The following is a 17,051-nucleotide window of genomic DNA, read 5'->3' as shown; positions in this document are numbered from 1 at the left end:
ATACAAAATAGAAAGCCCGATAAAAACGACTGAAAAAAACAGCTGGAGCTTAACCTCTGCTTGGAGAGTACCCAATTACAACAAGTTGGTGGGTTGGTCAGATGATTGATGCTTGTATGGTAATGCTGGATGATGCAAGAACATTATGATTCTGTGAAAACACTAAGACAAGACAAACAGGGGCTTTTTTATTATTTTCATTTTTCTGAAACTTTTCAACGTTAGATTCTACCAAGACGTAACAAATCTAAATAAAAGAATCCCAGGATAACTGTACCAGCAGAAACCCTCATGCTACCTGCTGTCAATCAATTTTGGTTGCTAGGTGAATGGGGGGTGAATGACCCTGCAAAAACCTGGGTCACTGAGTGAAAAACTCACGAATGTTGATAATAGATGGCGCGTGGAAACGCCCAGGCCCTTTGGCAAATTCATTCCCGAGGGCTAATTGCATGTTACATGAAAGGGCACAGACAGTGTAGCATATATAGCATGTGTCTACTATAGTCTAGAAGTTAACTCTAATTTCTGATGTATTGGGTTCTGTTGTACTTACCCCACATTTTTCTGTACTGTGTGGGTTTTGTGACGGAAGGAGAAATGTGGGTGAAATTTAGTGGCGCCTTTCTCTGTCAATGGAACAATAGTGTCGGACTTATTATCAGCACCTGTATTAAAAATTACCGATTGAATTGATCTATGCCGCCACCACAACCTGCTGGGATCAGCAATAGTGTCGGACTTATCATCAGCACCTGTAATTACTGATTGAATTGATCTATGCCGTCACCACAACTTGTTGGGATCCGCCCATAATCTACTCTCCAAGCAGAGGTTAGGCTCCGGCTGGTTTTTTTAAACGTTTTTTAGTCGTTTTTATTTTTTCGGGATGTCTATTTTGTCATGTTTCTTGAAGTCCGCCAGCCAAGGTTCTGACAATACAAGATACAATACAAAATAGAAAGCCCGATAAAAACGACTAAAAAAAACTTCAAAAAACAGTCGGAGCCTAACCTCTGCTTGGCGAGTACCCATAATCTACCCCTGCGGCAGTACTGGTCCGAGTTGTTGGAAGATTTTAACTTTTGATCAAACATGCGTCTTTCATATCAAGCCGAACTAACCGCTGTTGAAGAAAGCTAATCGCACAAAACACTCTGAGTACCATTCACGACATCAAAAGGAGGGTGTGGTGTAAACTCCCTTTACGTAGAATGGCCAGGATGAGTCTTTGCACACTGGAACACAGAACAGGTGTTCTGACAACAGAGAGCTTGCGCACTTGCATAACAGGAACAGACAACTCTTGCTGTGTTTGACCAATAAATAGACCCCGTCCATCCCATATCTTCACTTCTGCTTCCAGACCCGAGAAGAAGAGTAAGAAAAGAAGATCTCCAGAAGACTGCAGTCTCGCCTTGATCGTCTTGACAAGATAATCAGTAAGTGGCAACATCATAGTAGCACAACGGCAAGCTGTGTCATGTTTGCAACTGGGATCTTTTTTCGTTTGTTTGTCTGCTTGTTTGTTTAGATAGAACGTTCAAATACCAGACCAACCTTATGGATTTCTAGACGTTTCGCCGCAAAACTATTTCGCCGTAGTCACAATTCCACCGTCCCCGTAGTCGATTCGCGCTTGGTCTAAACTTTGAGTTAAACCCTACTGAAAATCGATCAGGTTTAGCTCACTGAAGCTACTCTTCCACTGGTCGTGACAGAGAAGACTGGCGCTATGTACAGTATTTACATGTTCATTGTACCGTAGAAAGTCCGCTATAGCTAGCTCTTTGTGACAAGTACTATTGACATTGAATTACGCACGGCTTAACGTCCCGTCCTAAAACCAGGGAACGCCGGCCGAATTTATAGACAGACCGGGGCTCGGAGAATTTAAAAATCGCACGAGCGTCGACCGTAGTTTTCGCTAAAAATCTGCCCCGTCAAAAATTGAACGGGGATCAGGCGACTTCCGTCCAACACTGATACTAAGTACGCTGTAGTTATAAATCCCCCATGAGATGGTACCATATTTGGGTCAACTTGAGTCGCAGGATAAGTAGGACATGAGTAGAGAGGACGGGCACGCTAAAAATAATAGCATAAACAAGAATGTTGTGATTTTAACAACTAAAATGCTACCACAGGAGCTTACAAAATCGTCGCCGAGGTCTCGCTGAATTTAAACGCAGCTTCCAGGGACCCGCGAATGTCGGCCGAGCTGCTAAAATCGTCCGCGAAAACGCCAGGCCCAAAAAGGCTCATTTGGAGCTCGGCGACACGTCGGCCGAGCTAAATTCTTGACCCCGCACCTTTCCCGTAGCGAGCATGTCGGGTGAGCGACACATCCCGTATTTGTTGATGTTACTCCTCACTTCTAGTACAGACAGGGTCGCTAACCACTGGACTACGCACGCACTGGACTAGGCAGATTCGGTTATTGATACAACTCCGATCGCGATCCCGACCGGTGAAATGGGCGATTCTCTCTACACTGACAGTTACACGATACATGACTTTAGTGGTTTGGGGGCCTCCTCTCGTTTGACCGACTAGTCCAGGTCAAAGGGCTTCCGGAGTTCGATTTGCTAGACAGTAATGGTTTTGATGTGGGGAACGTTTTCAAGCAAGCTGCGCCAAAACTAACTGAAAAAAAGGATCTGACGAAGAGTTTCCATTAGAAGACAAATTGACTTTAAGTTAGTACTTCACATGAACGACTAGACTATCCGAAGAATACCTTCTCTTCATTTGCGATGGCACGACATATCGCACGGCAAAGCTAAACCGAGAGACATCAAGAAAACGGCACAAAATAGAAAGCCCGATAAAAACGCATAAAAAACGTCAAAAAATAGCCGGAGCCTAACCTCTGCGCTTGGAGAGTAAGGTACACAGGTATAAGACGAACAGCATTAGGAGACAAGACGCCAGAAATGCTTGCTGTTTTGTTTGGTGTGGGGATGGACCGCGATACTATCCATGTGTAGTATATAGGGAATTAGTCCGACAAAGACTGGAGTTGACTGGTGGTGTTAGCCGAGTTGACCAAGGCCGAGTTGGCCCGACACAATCTGGGCCCTCATAGCAAATGCCTCCATGATTGCGGGTGCGAATGAGCCATTTTGTGGGTATTGAGATCATTGCAAACCTGGGGCAATAATTACCTGTAATTAACAGACAACTCTATAATTGCAGTGTGCGAACGAGCCTTTTGTGTGGACAATGAGTGATTGCAAACCTAGGGCAATACTTTAAAATCTGCAATTAACTCTAACTGTAAGATAACTCTATAATTAGCGTTATCATGTGTGAATGAGTCTGCTGTGTTTCTCCCCCTTCGCTAACGACCTGGAACACTAGATAAATGCCACAATGCCCTAGGTGATCTGGCCACAGTACACCCGAGTAAGTTCTGGTCTGGGATACATTCTTGCCGGCCTGCTAAACCGGTTTTCTCCATCCGTTCTTTGCCCTAAAACTGGCCAAACACTTCGCAATGTTATATATAGCGCTTCGCTATGTTTCAACGCTCTTAATCCCACGGAAAGTTAATCTGGTAGAATTGACTATGAGGAATTTGTAACTGCAATTTCCAATACAAAGAACACCGATGTAGCAAATTTTCGCGTGAAGAATTGGACATTGACATTGTAGACTATGAGAGATCAAACCAAATTCACTGTTTTTGGTCATTTTCTACAAGTTGAATATACATGATCTTACTGCAAAATTATCTTCACAGAAGATGAATGGTTGTTTCGTGAGAACGTCACGAAATACAACAGTATGCGTTTTGATCCAAGGGCTTTAACTATTACGTCATACATACTTACATTGTTTGTAACTTGCTCACCAGACCATCAAAAGATGAAGCTGACTCTGTGTGTGCTTTTCTTCGGCTGCCTCGCGCTTGCCTCAGCCATCCCTGCGGAGCGCATTCAAGACCTGATGTCCAGGGTGGAAGACTTACAAGGTACGTTTTGTTTGGTTGCATACCCGGTCATGCATCTTAAGGTGTGCTAGCTACACATTCTATTGATCCACTCTTTTTCTATAATGGACCAATCCTGATCGAACACCATATCGAACAAATAGAACTAGGCAGAACCCTCTGTTCTATTTCGAACACCTCCGTCAAAAACAGCCCCAGTGGGACGGAAATGCTGTTTTTGACGGAGGTGTTCGAAATAGAACGTGATCGAACTTGGGGCGGGGCTTCGGGATCGGTCGATTGTGGTGGGCTCCAACCAAACTAAGTACAATGTACTCATCTCCACCTGAGTGAAGTGAAGAAAGTCGTTTAAAGTGTCTTTCGCAAGGCCACGTGCACAAGGTCAATCAATCGATGTTCAATCAATCAATCAATCAATCAATCGACCAACCAACAATCAATCAATCAATGTTTTATTCAGTAAGGCTCTCGCGGGCAAACACACGTACACCCGAATTTCGACCTTATTACACAGGCTTTACCACATAAACACATAAGAACAATAGCCGCATACAAACAATGACTTAATGCTATACATGTACGACTGTGACGTACATGTTGTATGGTGTATACTGATGTTTGATTGTGATTGTTATGAATTTCACTTGTGTCCGTCTCGTCGGTTTGCCATCAGTGGTTTCTAACCTCTCATGTACTTCGTCTCTTGTCCAGATCAACTGGAGATGGCAATGGAGAAGCGAGACCAGGATGACGAAGACATGCTGGACGAAGACATGCCAGCCGATGACGAAGACCTGGACGCTCAGGAAGAATGTACGTGTTGTGATGTTGTTGTTCTTTTTGTCTTTTTTTATTCAAGGAAAAAAAAAGAAATAAGTACAATGTTACAAATACAAATAAACACAAATAAAGGTGCAAAAACAATAAGCTACACAAAGAAACAGTTCTGTTATACTGGTTGGATAAATTGCGTCATAACTTTATATGCAACATGCATATGACGTCGACGTTCTACCGCATAGTGTCGTTTGACTGCTTTTTGTTCACGTACATTCTTGTCAATTTTCTCCCTGTCTCACCTCGTCTTGCAATCAGTATATAATTGTTACATCTCTCATTATTTCTTGTCCTAACAGACCTGCGGGAGCTGCTGATGGAAACGCGAGGCATGTTTGAATACAACAGATGCGCCTCGAAATGCAATAATCGCCCAGCATGCCTAAATGGGTGCAAGAAGCACAAGAATGGGAAGAAGTAGAGCAGCTGGAGAATGAGGCAGACGGCCGAAGATCTTTCCACCATTGATTCATCGAATTTCGTTACTAATATCAGCAAGGGCTTTGGGTGGAGATGATCAATAGATAACATTGAATAAAGTTTGATGACAATTCCCAGACGTGTGTGTCACAGAAAGCATGGGAATGGCGGTGAATCATGGTTTCGATATGAAAGGTGAATAAAACTGGTGACTACTTTAAAAACGCGCTCCTGTGTTGTTATTATATTATGTTTTCCTCAATAGGCTAGGGAAAACAGATGGTTTTTGCTACTATGTTCTCCTTCTTTCTTCTTCTTCAGGAGCTTAGAACTGCCTTGAACCAATCAGAACGTAGAACTGTATCAGCATTTTAGCTGTATAAATATGAAGAATTTTTACTCACACACAGTACGGCAGGGCAAACTTAATGGCATGGCATAATTACTAAAAAGTATGTAAAAAGCCTGGCCCCCAAAACTAAGTAGATGTAAGGTGTTTTTTCCTTGCAAACAATACTACAGGGCGAGCCTCATGGCATATTGTTGTGTGCAAAAAGCCCGATAAAAGGCTACAGCGAAAACATTCTGCATTTTCGCGAAAATGTAACACTTCTAGTTTTTTTGGAGGTTTTGATGGAAGTGGTTGACAGGAGTAGCTAGTAGTCGGTTATAGCTAAACTCGACACGTTTGAAAAATTGATATCGGTCGATTACACCTACATTAATAGTCAGTTGTATTATAGATAGATAGAACTTTATTGCACGACATTTGTACATGGTACAATGTATGGCAACAACTATTACACAAAGTACAAAATAGGTGTATAGAATAAGACTTAACATCCTTATTAACATAGCAAAAAGGGCTAAAACAAGATATAATGTTACAATCGAGTTGGGCTAATCATGGCTTTCATTATTCTTTCTAATAACAAAGCAGTCTTTGATATATTTGCCTAACTTTGCATTATGGGAGTTGTGGCATCTAAAGATATATACAAATCTGTCTTTAGCATCGAGGTTCTTGAAATCTGCTGTAATAGATTCTAGAAATGTGAATAGCTCATTACGTAAAATAGTGTATTTAGAAAATTCATCTTCAATATGCTTTGGACAGAAAGGGCAGAACCTTTGGTCAGGGGCTACATTGTAATATCTGCCTGTTTCAATATTCAATTTATGGCTACTGATTCTTAACTGGGTTATCGCTTTTCGAATTTCAAAATATAATCATAAAGGTATCTTTCTTGTTCATAACATTCTTTTGACTTGCTCAGAAAAGACAGTTTTGAATTGTTTTCAATAGAATTAAACCAATACTGTATATATGTATCTTGTAGCCGGAGGCGCAGTTGGTTGACAATATAATCTACATTATAAGCCTCAGGTTTCATCCATATGTGTCCCAAGCCATGGTAACAGAGAATGTCCTTAACATGATTAATCCAGTCTTGATTGTCAGTAAGTACAGTGTTGTATGCATCGCGAAGCAGAGAGTCCTCAGATAAGTTTACCAAACGGTGCCAGTATTTAATGAGCTGAATTCTAGCAGATATTATAATTGGAAAAGTTCCTAACTCTCCTCGCACGCCGTCGTTAGATGATTTTGAATGAACACCAAGTAGAAATTTTTGAAAACGTGTGTCGAGTATGTCAAATTCCGGTATATCTAAAGGGAGGCGTGTGTTATCGATTGAAAAATGATCCTTTTCTAGATCAAGCCCTGACGCATGTCTTAAAAACATGTCTTTGTCTGATCTTCTTTCAAAATTAATAATATAAGAATGAGTTAGATCTACATATCGTTGAAACGCTCGTTTTCGTCCTTTTAGGCCATGTTTATTTCATCATATAGATGACATCTACGCGTGCATTCATTTTTGTCCGCCCTCCCCCCCAAAAAACGTTTTTGACCATACTACAAATCGTACAACGCAGCTGTAAAATGAGCACACACCAGTAACGTAATCTGAAAACGGACACTTCTGTTATAGATTGCTAAAGAAAATGTTTAAGTCAAAGAAGAGACAGAATTAAAAATTAGTTGTTCATCATACCGTACTCGGTGAGTTTAGTGATTACCTCCATGAAATATGCATGGAGGTCATAATTTCACTAGCGTGTGTGTGTGTGTGTGTGTGTGTGTGTGTGTGTGTGTGTGTGTGTGTGTGTGTGTGTGTATGTGTCTGTCTGTCTGTCTGTCTACAAGATAAATCAAGAACGGCCGGCTGGATTGGTTTCATACTTGGTTTGTTGGTAGAAAGTGATAAAAGCTGAAAATGATTCGATTTTGGACCCCCTATAGCGGCTTCCCTTGGTACTGCAGCGTAACTTCCAGTTTTGCTATCTCGTGTTCTGAACAAGCTATGGTCCCGATTATTCGGTGTTAGATAGCTCAGAGGTGACAAGTTTGTTAGCGGCTATTTTCATAAATTATGGGAATACGTTGGGAAAATGCTTAAATTTCTCTAACAAGACTTTGGATGCCTAAAGTAATTAGATCGTTACTGAAAATAACCGCAACCAACCCTTTGCAATTGAATGTTAACACAAATGGGCCCATAATATGCACATTTGTGAAATTAAGCACGGTACATGTAGTCAATCCTTTTTACATTTTCAACTCTTTACCATAACTGTTTCCTTGTAGTATGCAATAGATTTAGTTACTCTTTATTTGTGTATTTGTAGTAACCCTTGACTTAATTTGCAATGAAGAAAATACTAGGCCGCGAGACATAAAGAAAACGGTACAAACTAGAAAGACCGATAAAAACCCACAAAAATATGTAAAAAACAGCCGGAGTCAAACCTCTGCTTGGCGAGTCTTGTCAGAGTTATCGTCCTTGATGATCTTGCTTCTATACGCTCGGACTTTTCGTTTTGCTTCCAGCATCAGAGTACAAGTCTTGTACTTTTATTTGATGAAAAGAAACTAAACCAGATTCAGAAATCGGCGGTTACGTAGCCCGACCAAGAATTCACGAATTCATCTTTCGAGGAGGCGCATTGACCACGTTAATCAGCCTCATTACTCAAATATTGGATACATAGTGGCTGCACCAGATATTTATTTATTTATTTGCATGTATTTTTCTATTAAGACAACGCCGCTGCTTCTCTGCAGTCATAGAGTTATACGCTAGGTGGCACTGTAGTATGGAACAGTTTAGCGGCAACATACGTAGTTGCTGGGTACTCAAAGCAGAGGTTAGGCTCCGACCGCTTTTTGTTTAAGTTTGCGTTTTACCAACCCCTTGAGATTAAAGGCAACGATACATGTATAGTTTTCAGTAGCATGTGTGTGCGTGATGGGCGTTTCCGGCATTATATCTACAGAGCGAAACGTGTGATTGCAATGATATTTGGAAAATGGGTTGATGGTGTTGTCCAGATGGTCAGAATAACTGAACACGGATGTCCATCACATTAGGCATGTAAGGTATGTTAGACAGAGGTGCACACAATCAGATTATGTAAATTATGAATGAATTAATGAGGAAAATTGATAATTTTGACGTTTTCCATAATGGACCTTTTAATAACATGTATCATTTGTACTTAAATTTTTACTTTCATTTAGAGGTAACAATCAAGACCGAGCAAGAAATTGACAAAAAATCTGAATATTTCATAGAGAACAATTAGAACAGTTAGGGCTGGGTATCGGTACAGCGTACCGGTACAAAACCGGTTTTTCTTATTGAACCGGTCCAGAAAAACCGGACCTGAAAAAATTAGGTGAACCGGATGTTGGACCGATTAGAAAATTAACAGATTATTTTATCAGGCATTCACATGCTTTGGCGCTTGCAGGTGGAAGAAAATAACATGAGTTAAGTAGAGTAAAGTTTATAGTAATATCTACCAAGTTTTACAGCCAATCGTACAAGTACAGTTAGCGTTGTAGGATTTTAAAACGTCAGTGTTAGTCTAATACTCCACCAAACAGATTTCTTGGTAGTGAAATGGACCATTGGTATGAGTCATACTGCATCAGGTCCAGGTTCAGGTCCGGACCTGGACCTGATCCTTTGGACCTGAACCGGACCTGGACCTGAATTTTCTGTACGGTACCCAGCCCTAAGAACAGTCGATCGAGAAAGTGCATAGGAAAGCACTAAAGATCATTTCTCTGGTAGCCTGATTAAATCTCGCTCATAGCAGCCCGCCCAACATCCGCCGGCCTTACACAGACTAATTTCTCTAATCTCTAAGCAGATCCACGGTGGCGTAATATAATATCAAACCCACTCTAGGTGCCCGTTTGACTCCCTTAGCCGGCTATACTCATTGGTCAGCTTTGATACTATCTTATGGCACCGTAGGATCTGCTTGATTAGATTATAATGTCTCTGGGTGGCAGGAGAAGTGTTCCGGATTTGCCTACACTTAAGGAGAGACGTGAACTCGCTGAGAAGCGAATGATGAATCCGGATCACCCCCTACATGATCTGGTCCCTCCGCTCAGGTCAGAGGTCACTGCAAAGTTCAGGTAGCATCTCTGTCCCAAATCATTGACTGATGCTTAAGTGTTTTTTGTTTGTTTATGTACTGTTCATGCCTTATCTACTGTGTCTAGTTATTATAATGTAATGTGATTTTACTTCATTCTGCAAGATCAGCGGTATTTAATAAGAGGTACTACTGCACAAGGGTAACTCTGCAATATTGATTTGACGAATAAACATTGATTGATTGATTCATAGGTATGAGGTCTCCAAACTCTTGTTTGTCGGGCTTCCTGTTTTGAATCGTTTGTCCGCTGGACATGAAGACAATGGTACAAATAAATAGAAAACCCAACAGAAACATCATACAAAACACGTAAAAAACAGCCTGAGCCTAACCTCTGCCTGGAGCCTAACCTCTGCCTGGAGCCTAACCTCTGCCTGCCAAATGGAGAAAGAGAAAATATAGAGTCCTGTACGACTACCCAAGGTACGAGAACAGCAGGCACAGAATGCTTAATGAATGAATGAAGACCTTTATTGTACAGTTTTGCCCAACCGCGCTAAGTACAGGTCACAACAAGTCAAAACATATGACGTTATACATATAAAAAAGTATCACAAATGAGGTGGAAAGCATATGTCACTGAGAACTCAGTATCCGACAGAAAGAGAGAAGTCTGGGCGTAACGTTAGTGACGCTAGCAGCTGCAGGTATGAGGGAAGATTTGGAAGAGGAAACAAACAAAAGGGTGTATAAGGCACCTAGATGGGAACAGCACCTTGTCTAGCGAAGAAATAGACGTAATTTAAACATTAAAGTAAAAGTGCTTTGCTGATTTGACGACTTGTGGTATCCAACTTGCACCATGCAGCAGTGACATCTAGCGACTTTATTTCAAACTGCCGCCCAGATTATGACCTCATTCTCCCATGGTGCCTCGTCACCTGCGATGCCCTATGACGCACTGCTCCAAGATGGCGGCGAGGGTTTGGAGATGATCGACTTGATGCTCTTGACATTGGGCCCCGTCTCAAGAAATCTAGAAGAAACCTCACAGGTAACATCCCTTCTTTTACAGTGCAAGGAGCCGGCTGCCCCACGGGGCAGGTACATCTTAAGAATGGTTGTTGTTTCTATACGTAGAGCGCGGAATTTGTGACCGATTGATTTGGGGGTTGGGTTTTATTTTGCCGCGATTTGAATGAATTTCCAAAATAGACCGTAAACAAATGCCTATGTGCAACATTTTGCACCAACTTGTGGTGTTGTATGTCGTTATCTTATCCGACGTAGGTGCTATATGCGCATCGTTGTCGTGTTTTTTTTTCGTTCGATAGGCGTGCCAGTGAAAATATTCACCAACTTCCATGAAAATAAAACACATGTAAACCGTACGGGTGCAGTGTTTCCATCTAAGTCAACTGTGCTCGTGTACTGTTGTTAATGAAACACTAGCATTTCGTTTCCTTTCCTAATATATCATGACGAAGACAGCAGGTTGTTTTACTGTCTGGCCGTAAATCGTAGTTCAAGTGAACCTGTGCGGTACCCATTGTGTTGGCACCAGTTGCATCAAGGCAAACCCTCATAGAGCAGCTGCTTCTGTTGTTGTTGACTCTTCGAGCGTGTCCACTGCAACAAGAAAACACAAAGACCTTCAGACAGGGTCGTCATTAGGATCAACAAGGCCCATCATTTGTCTGTCTGTTGTGGCTGTGTTCAATACACAATCTTTGTCCTTCTCTATCATTGCCTGAAGCTACCTTCTTTCCATGAAGACGATATTCATCAGGTGTGATCCAGGTGTTTCACACCTTGCACAGGTGAACTACTAGTTTTGACAGTTCTGAAGTAGCTGTGCTATTCAGTACACCAATTATAATTCTGTTGTTGTTGTCTTTGTTGTATGTGTATTTCACTGCTTTAGACGTGGACCCAAGGTCCTACTCACAGCTTGGTCGTTGGTGCTTTCCCAGTGTCGTATTATGTTCTCACAAGGAGGTTGAAAAGAGTTCTCAGGTGCTTGTACTCTGGCACTTTCCACACTTATGCACTTTTGTGGCATAATTCTTGGGTAAAAGTAAATGTTTGTTTGATTGTTTTTCGATACCAGTCAAGACGCTATGGATGAATATTTAATAATCAAACTTGGGTGATGGTTAGTTCTTGTCTTCTCAAAGAAATGTTGAAATTTTTTACCCCCTGGCAGTTTCCTTGGTACTGCAACATTAATTTAAATTTCCAGTTTTGATAGCTCCTGTACTGGACAAGGCAAAGCTATGGTCAGGATTTCTGGAGTGGTGGATAGCTCTTGTTTATTTATTGGGCTCAGCTGTGAAGAACACACTCAGTAGTTGACAACACTACCATGATACCCTGGCAGAGTAGTTATACAGATCGGCATTCCTCTGATGTTGTCAAGAGAACAGCGTTGTGGTTTTGTGGTCTGACCTCGAGATCTTCAGCTGAAAAAGGTGTACTCAAGAACAGGTGTGTTGACGCAATATGCCATCATCCAAAAACAGCTACTTTCCTTTTATGTAGGTTAGTGTTTGGTGATTCCAACTGTTTGTTTGCTTTGCTCAACTGGTAAACCTCCTTTAGGTGTAACACACTGGTCAGTTTTATACATTAAGCTTTAGCTGCGTAAGACCAGAAATGTAACATTTGATTCACTCACACTGGGATGGACCCCTAATCGCTTTGACAAGTGTGGTGGTTTCTTAAACATGCTCAAACAACAGACTTCTGGCTTTACATCCTATCTGAGAAGACATCCCTAACTGAAGCTGGTAAAAGGCCACAGTCTTTGGCCCTGCTAGCTAAGAATTTGAACCCAAAACGTTTTAGATTCTCAGCCAATAACCCTAACCACAAGATAGCTGTCAGCTTGTTGGTCTTCTGTTTGATGTTTTCAGGGTTTTTGCTTTCCTCCTCATGTCTGCAGGTAAGTTATGAAATGACAGGGGGCATCACAATGATAAGTCCAATATTGTCGACCAACATAAAGGTATGGATTACTTGTAATATTTGGTAGGGATCACATTTTGGTATTGAATAGCTGGGTACCATCTCACTTCAATATTCATATACAAATCTTTGGCAGAATGTGATAGTTTGTCAATCTCGAAATGATGTGATGTTATTCTAGACTTTACACATGGAACCTCTGGAAGATGACTAACTGTAACAGTAGTGTTCGTTTGACTGTCCACAGTGTCCAGTAGAATAGCTCCCTTTGCAGCCTTATACAAGTTCTTGGAGTGCTGGCATTTATTTGTGATTTCATCACATGGGCCAGGTTCTTATGTCAGCCCATATGTAGAAAATCTGCTCTTGGAATGCTGCAAAGGAGGCTATAGTGATGCATATAACAGTACTGTTGGTTTGACTGTCCAGTGGTAGCTTCCTTTACCAGCCTTCTAAGTTCTAGGAGTGCTGGCATTTGTTTTGGGTTTGGGGACCTCTGCAAAGGAGGCTCTAGTGACACATGTGAGGTGGGATTGACAGTCCCTGTATCTGGTACAGGAACCCTGCTGATTGGCCGGCCATGCCACACAGATTACTGGCCAGGATTAGCCTTGTTGACAGGATGGTGATTGTGAGCTGTCTCGTTAGCGAGTAGGCTCCTGTTTGAGGTACATACAGTCATACATGCCTGCAGTGTACTGTAGCCAAGTTTATACTGTGGTACCGCCATGTTTTTCAGCCTGGATGTTAGTCTCTCAATCGCTTTAAATCATTACTCTCCAAGCAGAGGTTGGTGGGGAAAATTGTGACCTTTTCTTTGTATGCCATTTTTTTTCGGACCAGTCTCCCCACCAATGGCATATAAGGAAAAGTCACAACTTTCCCCACCAACCTCTGCTTGGAGGGTAATAAATTATGTAGTAGCTGTCGTTCGGGTATTCCTTTAGGTTCTAACTCGGTGCCTCTTGTAAGATTTACTTGGAGGCATGTTTTTCCCTTGTGTAAGCCTCGGAAAAAGCCTGGCATCCAGGCTATATTGTATAGTTGTAAGCAACTTCCCCTTTTTTGTTCCTAATGTTCAACAGTGTCTGAAGGTTAAGGTCGTTGACCCCAAGTGTGACGGATCTGTCTTGCGTACAAAAAGCGTCCAAACATGGAGAGCAGCTCCTTTCAGTTTGGTGAAAAGGCTCTCCGAAGGGTTGAGGATGTCACCATGTTCCCACGTGTGTCACCTACATTTGTGTCAAACCTTAATCTATGCTCTTCTCTGAACTAACTTCAAGTTCACATATTTATCTCCATGAAAAATGGAGATATAGTTTTGGGTTTGTCTGTCTGTCTGTGTGTGTGTTTGTCTTTCCAGATTTTTGTAGTCAGCATAACTCAAGAACCTCTGGATGGATTACAATGATATTTGTTATATAGGTAGGTGTTGGGAAGGTGAAGGTTAAGGTTGATTTTTGGCCCCCTGGTATGTGACCTTGGTACTGCAGTAGAACTTCTGTCTTTTATATCTTTTCACCTGGACGTGCTATGGTCTTGATTTCTTGTTTTGGTGAGTTCTTTCTCTAAACTTGAAGTTTGTACATCTTTAAGATGATTGTTCGCTAAGCATAAGTGGGTCTTTGCTTTGTGGGGTTCCCCTCTCTAAGAAGACGCCCGCATCTACGGATCATGTGTGGACAAAGGCAGGCACCACGCCTCATCTACACTCTTTTTAAACAGCTGTCTCGCTGATGTTCAGGTATTTCTGTAGTAGTCTGGTATCCAATTACCTATCATGGCTGCCCAGTCTCTTCGAAGACTACAAAGTATAATAGGTTTAGAGACCAGGGTAGTAGTTTAGACATGTACTAAAATGATTTTCATGGTAGGTGCGGGTATTGGGTCCGGTACAGAAAGCTAGGCATGTTGTCGTTGGTCTTCACCTTGTAGTGCTTAGTGGCACATAGAGCAGCAAGTTTCTTTACTGTTTCTGTAATAGGGCAAATTTTTACAGGGACGGATTGCTTTAACGTAAACCCTTTAAGGTGTTTGAGGTAACTTGTGTCAGAGCCAAAGTGTCAGAGTCTTCAGCTAATTGAAGTTGTACGCAAACTGGAGCTGATCAGTCGAAACTTTTGGTAAGTCCATTTTTGTGTGTTGGAAGTTCAACTCTGACCCCTTTTACCAATATAGATGAGCTTTCAAGTTAAATTATACAGTTTTGATTATCTCTATGAATATTCATGGGGTTATATTTTCACTAGCATTTCTGTGTGTGTGTTTCTGTGTGTGTGTCTGTCAACAAGATAACTCAAGAAAGGCTTGGTGGATTGGTTTCATACTTGATGTGCTGGTAGGGTGTGACGAAAGCTGAAAATGAGAAGGCTGAAAATGAGAAGATAGCGGCTTCCCTTGGTACTGCAACATAACTTCCGTTTGTACTATCTTGTTCTGAGCAAGTTTTCGTCACAATTTTTTTTTGTATTAGATAGCTCTTATGCTCAGGAAGAAGTGACACAAGTTTGGATCCCCTAGCGTCTAGTTTGCTACATCTGTTGCTGTATGAGTGAGTCCCTGCTGTTGACAGGCTGCATGTCTGTGTTGTCTCCACCAGTGACAGGACCAGGAGAAGTTGATCCTGGGATGACAGGTTCTAATCTCACCTGGCTGGGTCATGTCAGGTACATTATCTTATCTCAGCGTCAGGGGACAGCCTGCTGCTCTTCCAGTTCAGCTTCCTACTCTTCATGTTCCTGACAAGGCTGTCGGAAACAGTCTGCAAACAGTTTCATCTATTGGCAAGTCAATAATAACAGTGTCAATGTAACAGTGGGGTTCAAGCACCATCAAACTGACCATGCCAAAGGCTCTGAGCTTTTGTGTAGTGGTTTGTGGTACTGGGTTTGTGGTCTGGCGGCCAGGGTTTGGCATGGGTTTGATTCTTTGAATTCCTGGAGCCAGGAGACTGTTTCTACTCCTTTCAAGAAAGTTTCATACAACAATGACAATGATGTTTATTGCATATTACCAAGTTTTATGTAATTTTCCTTGGCTTTCCAGTTATATGTATATTTAGGGGGTTCTTCTGAATTCAGCACTGTGGGCCCCCCCCATACAGACCCTCTAGTTTGTGTTGTTTATGGCCAGTGTTTGCTGACATTAGCAGCGCTATCTACCCCCCCTCCCCCATGCAGACCCTCTAGTTTGTGTTGTTTATGGCCGGTGTTTGCTGACAGTAGCGGTACTATCTAAGCTCCCCATGCAGACCCTCTTGTTTGTGTTGTTTTTATCCAGTGTCTGCTGACAGTAGCAGCACTATGTAACCCGCCCCCATACAGACCCTCATGTTTGTGTTGTGTTTATGGCCAGTGTTTTCTGACAGTAGCTTGACTATCTAACCTTCCCTACAGACCCTCTTGTTTGTGTTGTTTATGGCCAGTGGTTGCTCCCCATGCAGAGCCTCTTGTGTGTGTTGTATATGGCCAGTTTTTGCTCCCCATGCAGACCCTCTTGTTTGTGTTGTTTATGGCCAGTGTTTGCTGACAGTAGCAGCACTATCTACTCCCCCCCCCATGCAGACCCTCCTATTTGTGTTGTTTGTGGCCAGTGTTTACTGACAGTAGCAGCACTATTTTTTCCCCCCCCCCCCCCATGCAGACCCTCCTATTTGTGTTGTTTGTGGCCAGTGTTTACTGACAGTAGCAGCACTATCTACTCACCCCCCCCCCCCCATGCAGACCCTCCTATTTGTGTTGTTTGTGGCCAGTGTTTACTGACAGTAGCAGCACTATGTAACCTCCTGCTGTGCTGGAGTGTGTCTCCTGTCACAAATTGGGACAAGACCAGATTTATGGAGAGATAATGGACCTGCTGGAAGTAGGGACACATGGCTATAAATAAATACTGTAAATGCAGAATCTTTTGCAGTGGTTTAATGTTCGCATTTTTCGCGGTGGCCGCTTCACCGCGAACTTAAAACCACCGGGAACATTATTCCATGGCAGTAAGAGACTACAGTGCATGGTGCTATCCGAACTTAAAACCACCACGAAAAGTCCCTTTTCCTGCTACCGCGAAATTAAATCCCCGCAAAATTTAATGCATTTACAGTACTTGCTGCATGGGCAATTTTGTGCACCCAAGATTGGAACTCTGCACCTTTTGACTGTGGAAGCACCTGTGCATTTTAGTTAAGAGTTTTTGTTGAAGTTCATAGTATTCAAGGCTCTTTTTCAAGGCTCAAAATTGTATTGCATTACACCAAATTCACCAGATTCAAAGGGCAATTATGCAAGGTTTGGTACCCTCCCTACGAATTACGTGAAGAAGGCGGCTTGCCCGACAAATTACAGGAAATGAGTACGGCTTGTCTACGCCCAACGGAACATTGGCTTGCAGGCCCTCATACAGTACTCTCCAAGCAGAGGTT

The 17,051-nt window shown here is 42.2% G+C and overlaps 2 protein-coding genes across 6 annotated transcripts in view; both read left to right on the top strand.

The window, feature by feature from the left end:
- The first annotated feature begins 1,130 nt into the window (after nt 1-1,130).
- LOC118412126 lies at nt 1,131-5,436 on the top strand. Its single transcript, XM_035814771.1, has 4 exons — nt 1,131-1,442; nt 3,860-3,976; nt 4,667-4,768; nt 5,092-5,436. Exons 2-4 carry the CDS (start codon nt 3,871-3,873, stop codon nt 5,211-5,213), a joined length of 330 nt encoding a protein of 109 aa, XP_035670664.1. The 5' UTR covers nt 1,131-1,442; nt 3,860-3,870; the 3' UTR covers nt 5,214-5,436.
- A 4,783-nt stretch (nt 5,437-10,219) lies between these two features.
- LOC118412009 overlaps nt 10,220-17,051 on the top strand; it is a 109,805-nt gene continuing 102,973 nt past the window's right edge. For 2 of the 5 annotated variants that reach the window (XR_004830712.1, XM_035814589.1), the window contains exon 1: nt 10,228-10,724. The gene's annotated coding sequence lies outside the window, so the exon portion shown is untranslated. Of the gene's footprint in view, nt 10,725-11,919; nt 12,158-17,051 lie in introns of those variants that run through there. The other 3 variants (XM_035814586.1, XM_035814588.1, XM_035814587.1) reach the window with 3 other exon arrangements.

The sequence above is a fragment of the Branchiostoma floridae genome, chromosome 3 (assembly GCF_000003815.2).
Source record: "Branchiostoma floridae strain S238N-H82 chromosome 3, Bfl_VNyyK, whole genome shotgun sequence".
NCBI lineage: Eukaryota > Metazoa > Chordata > Leptocardii > Amphioxiformes > Branchiostomatidae > Branchiostoma > Branchiostoma floridae.
Note: the sequence above shows the minus strand (reverse complement) of the source record. Positions and strands in the feature narration are given on the sequence as shown.

Bases quoted from the DNA above. Each gene is read 5' to 3' on its own strand.
- LOC118412126 (XM_035814771.1), top strand. From the start codon at position 3,871: ATGAAGCTGACTCTGTGTGTGCTTTTCTTCGGCTGCCTCGCGCTTGCC. The intron at 3,977-4,666 runs GTACGTTTTGTT...TCTCTTGTCCAG, and splicing joins CAGGGTGGAAGACTTACAAG to ATCAACTGGAGATGGCAATG. The intron at 4,769-5,091 runs GTACGTGTTGTG...TTGTCCTAACAG, and splicing joins CCTGGACGCTCAGGAAGAAT to ACCTGCGGGAGCTGCTGATG.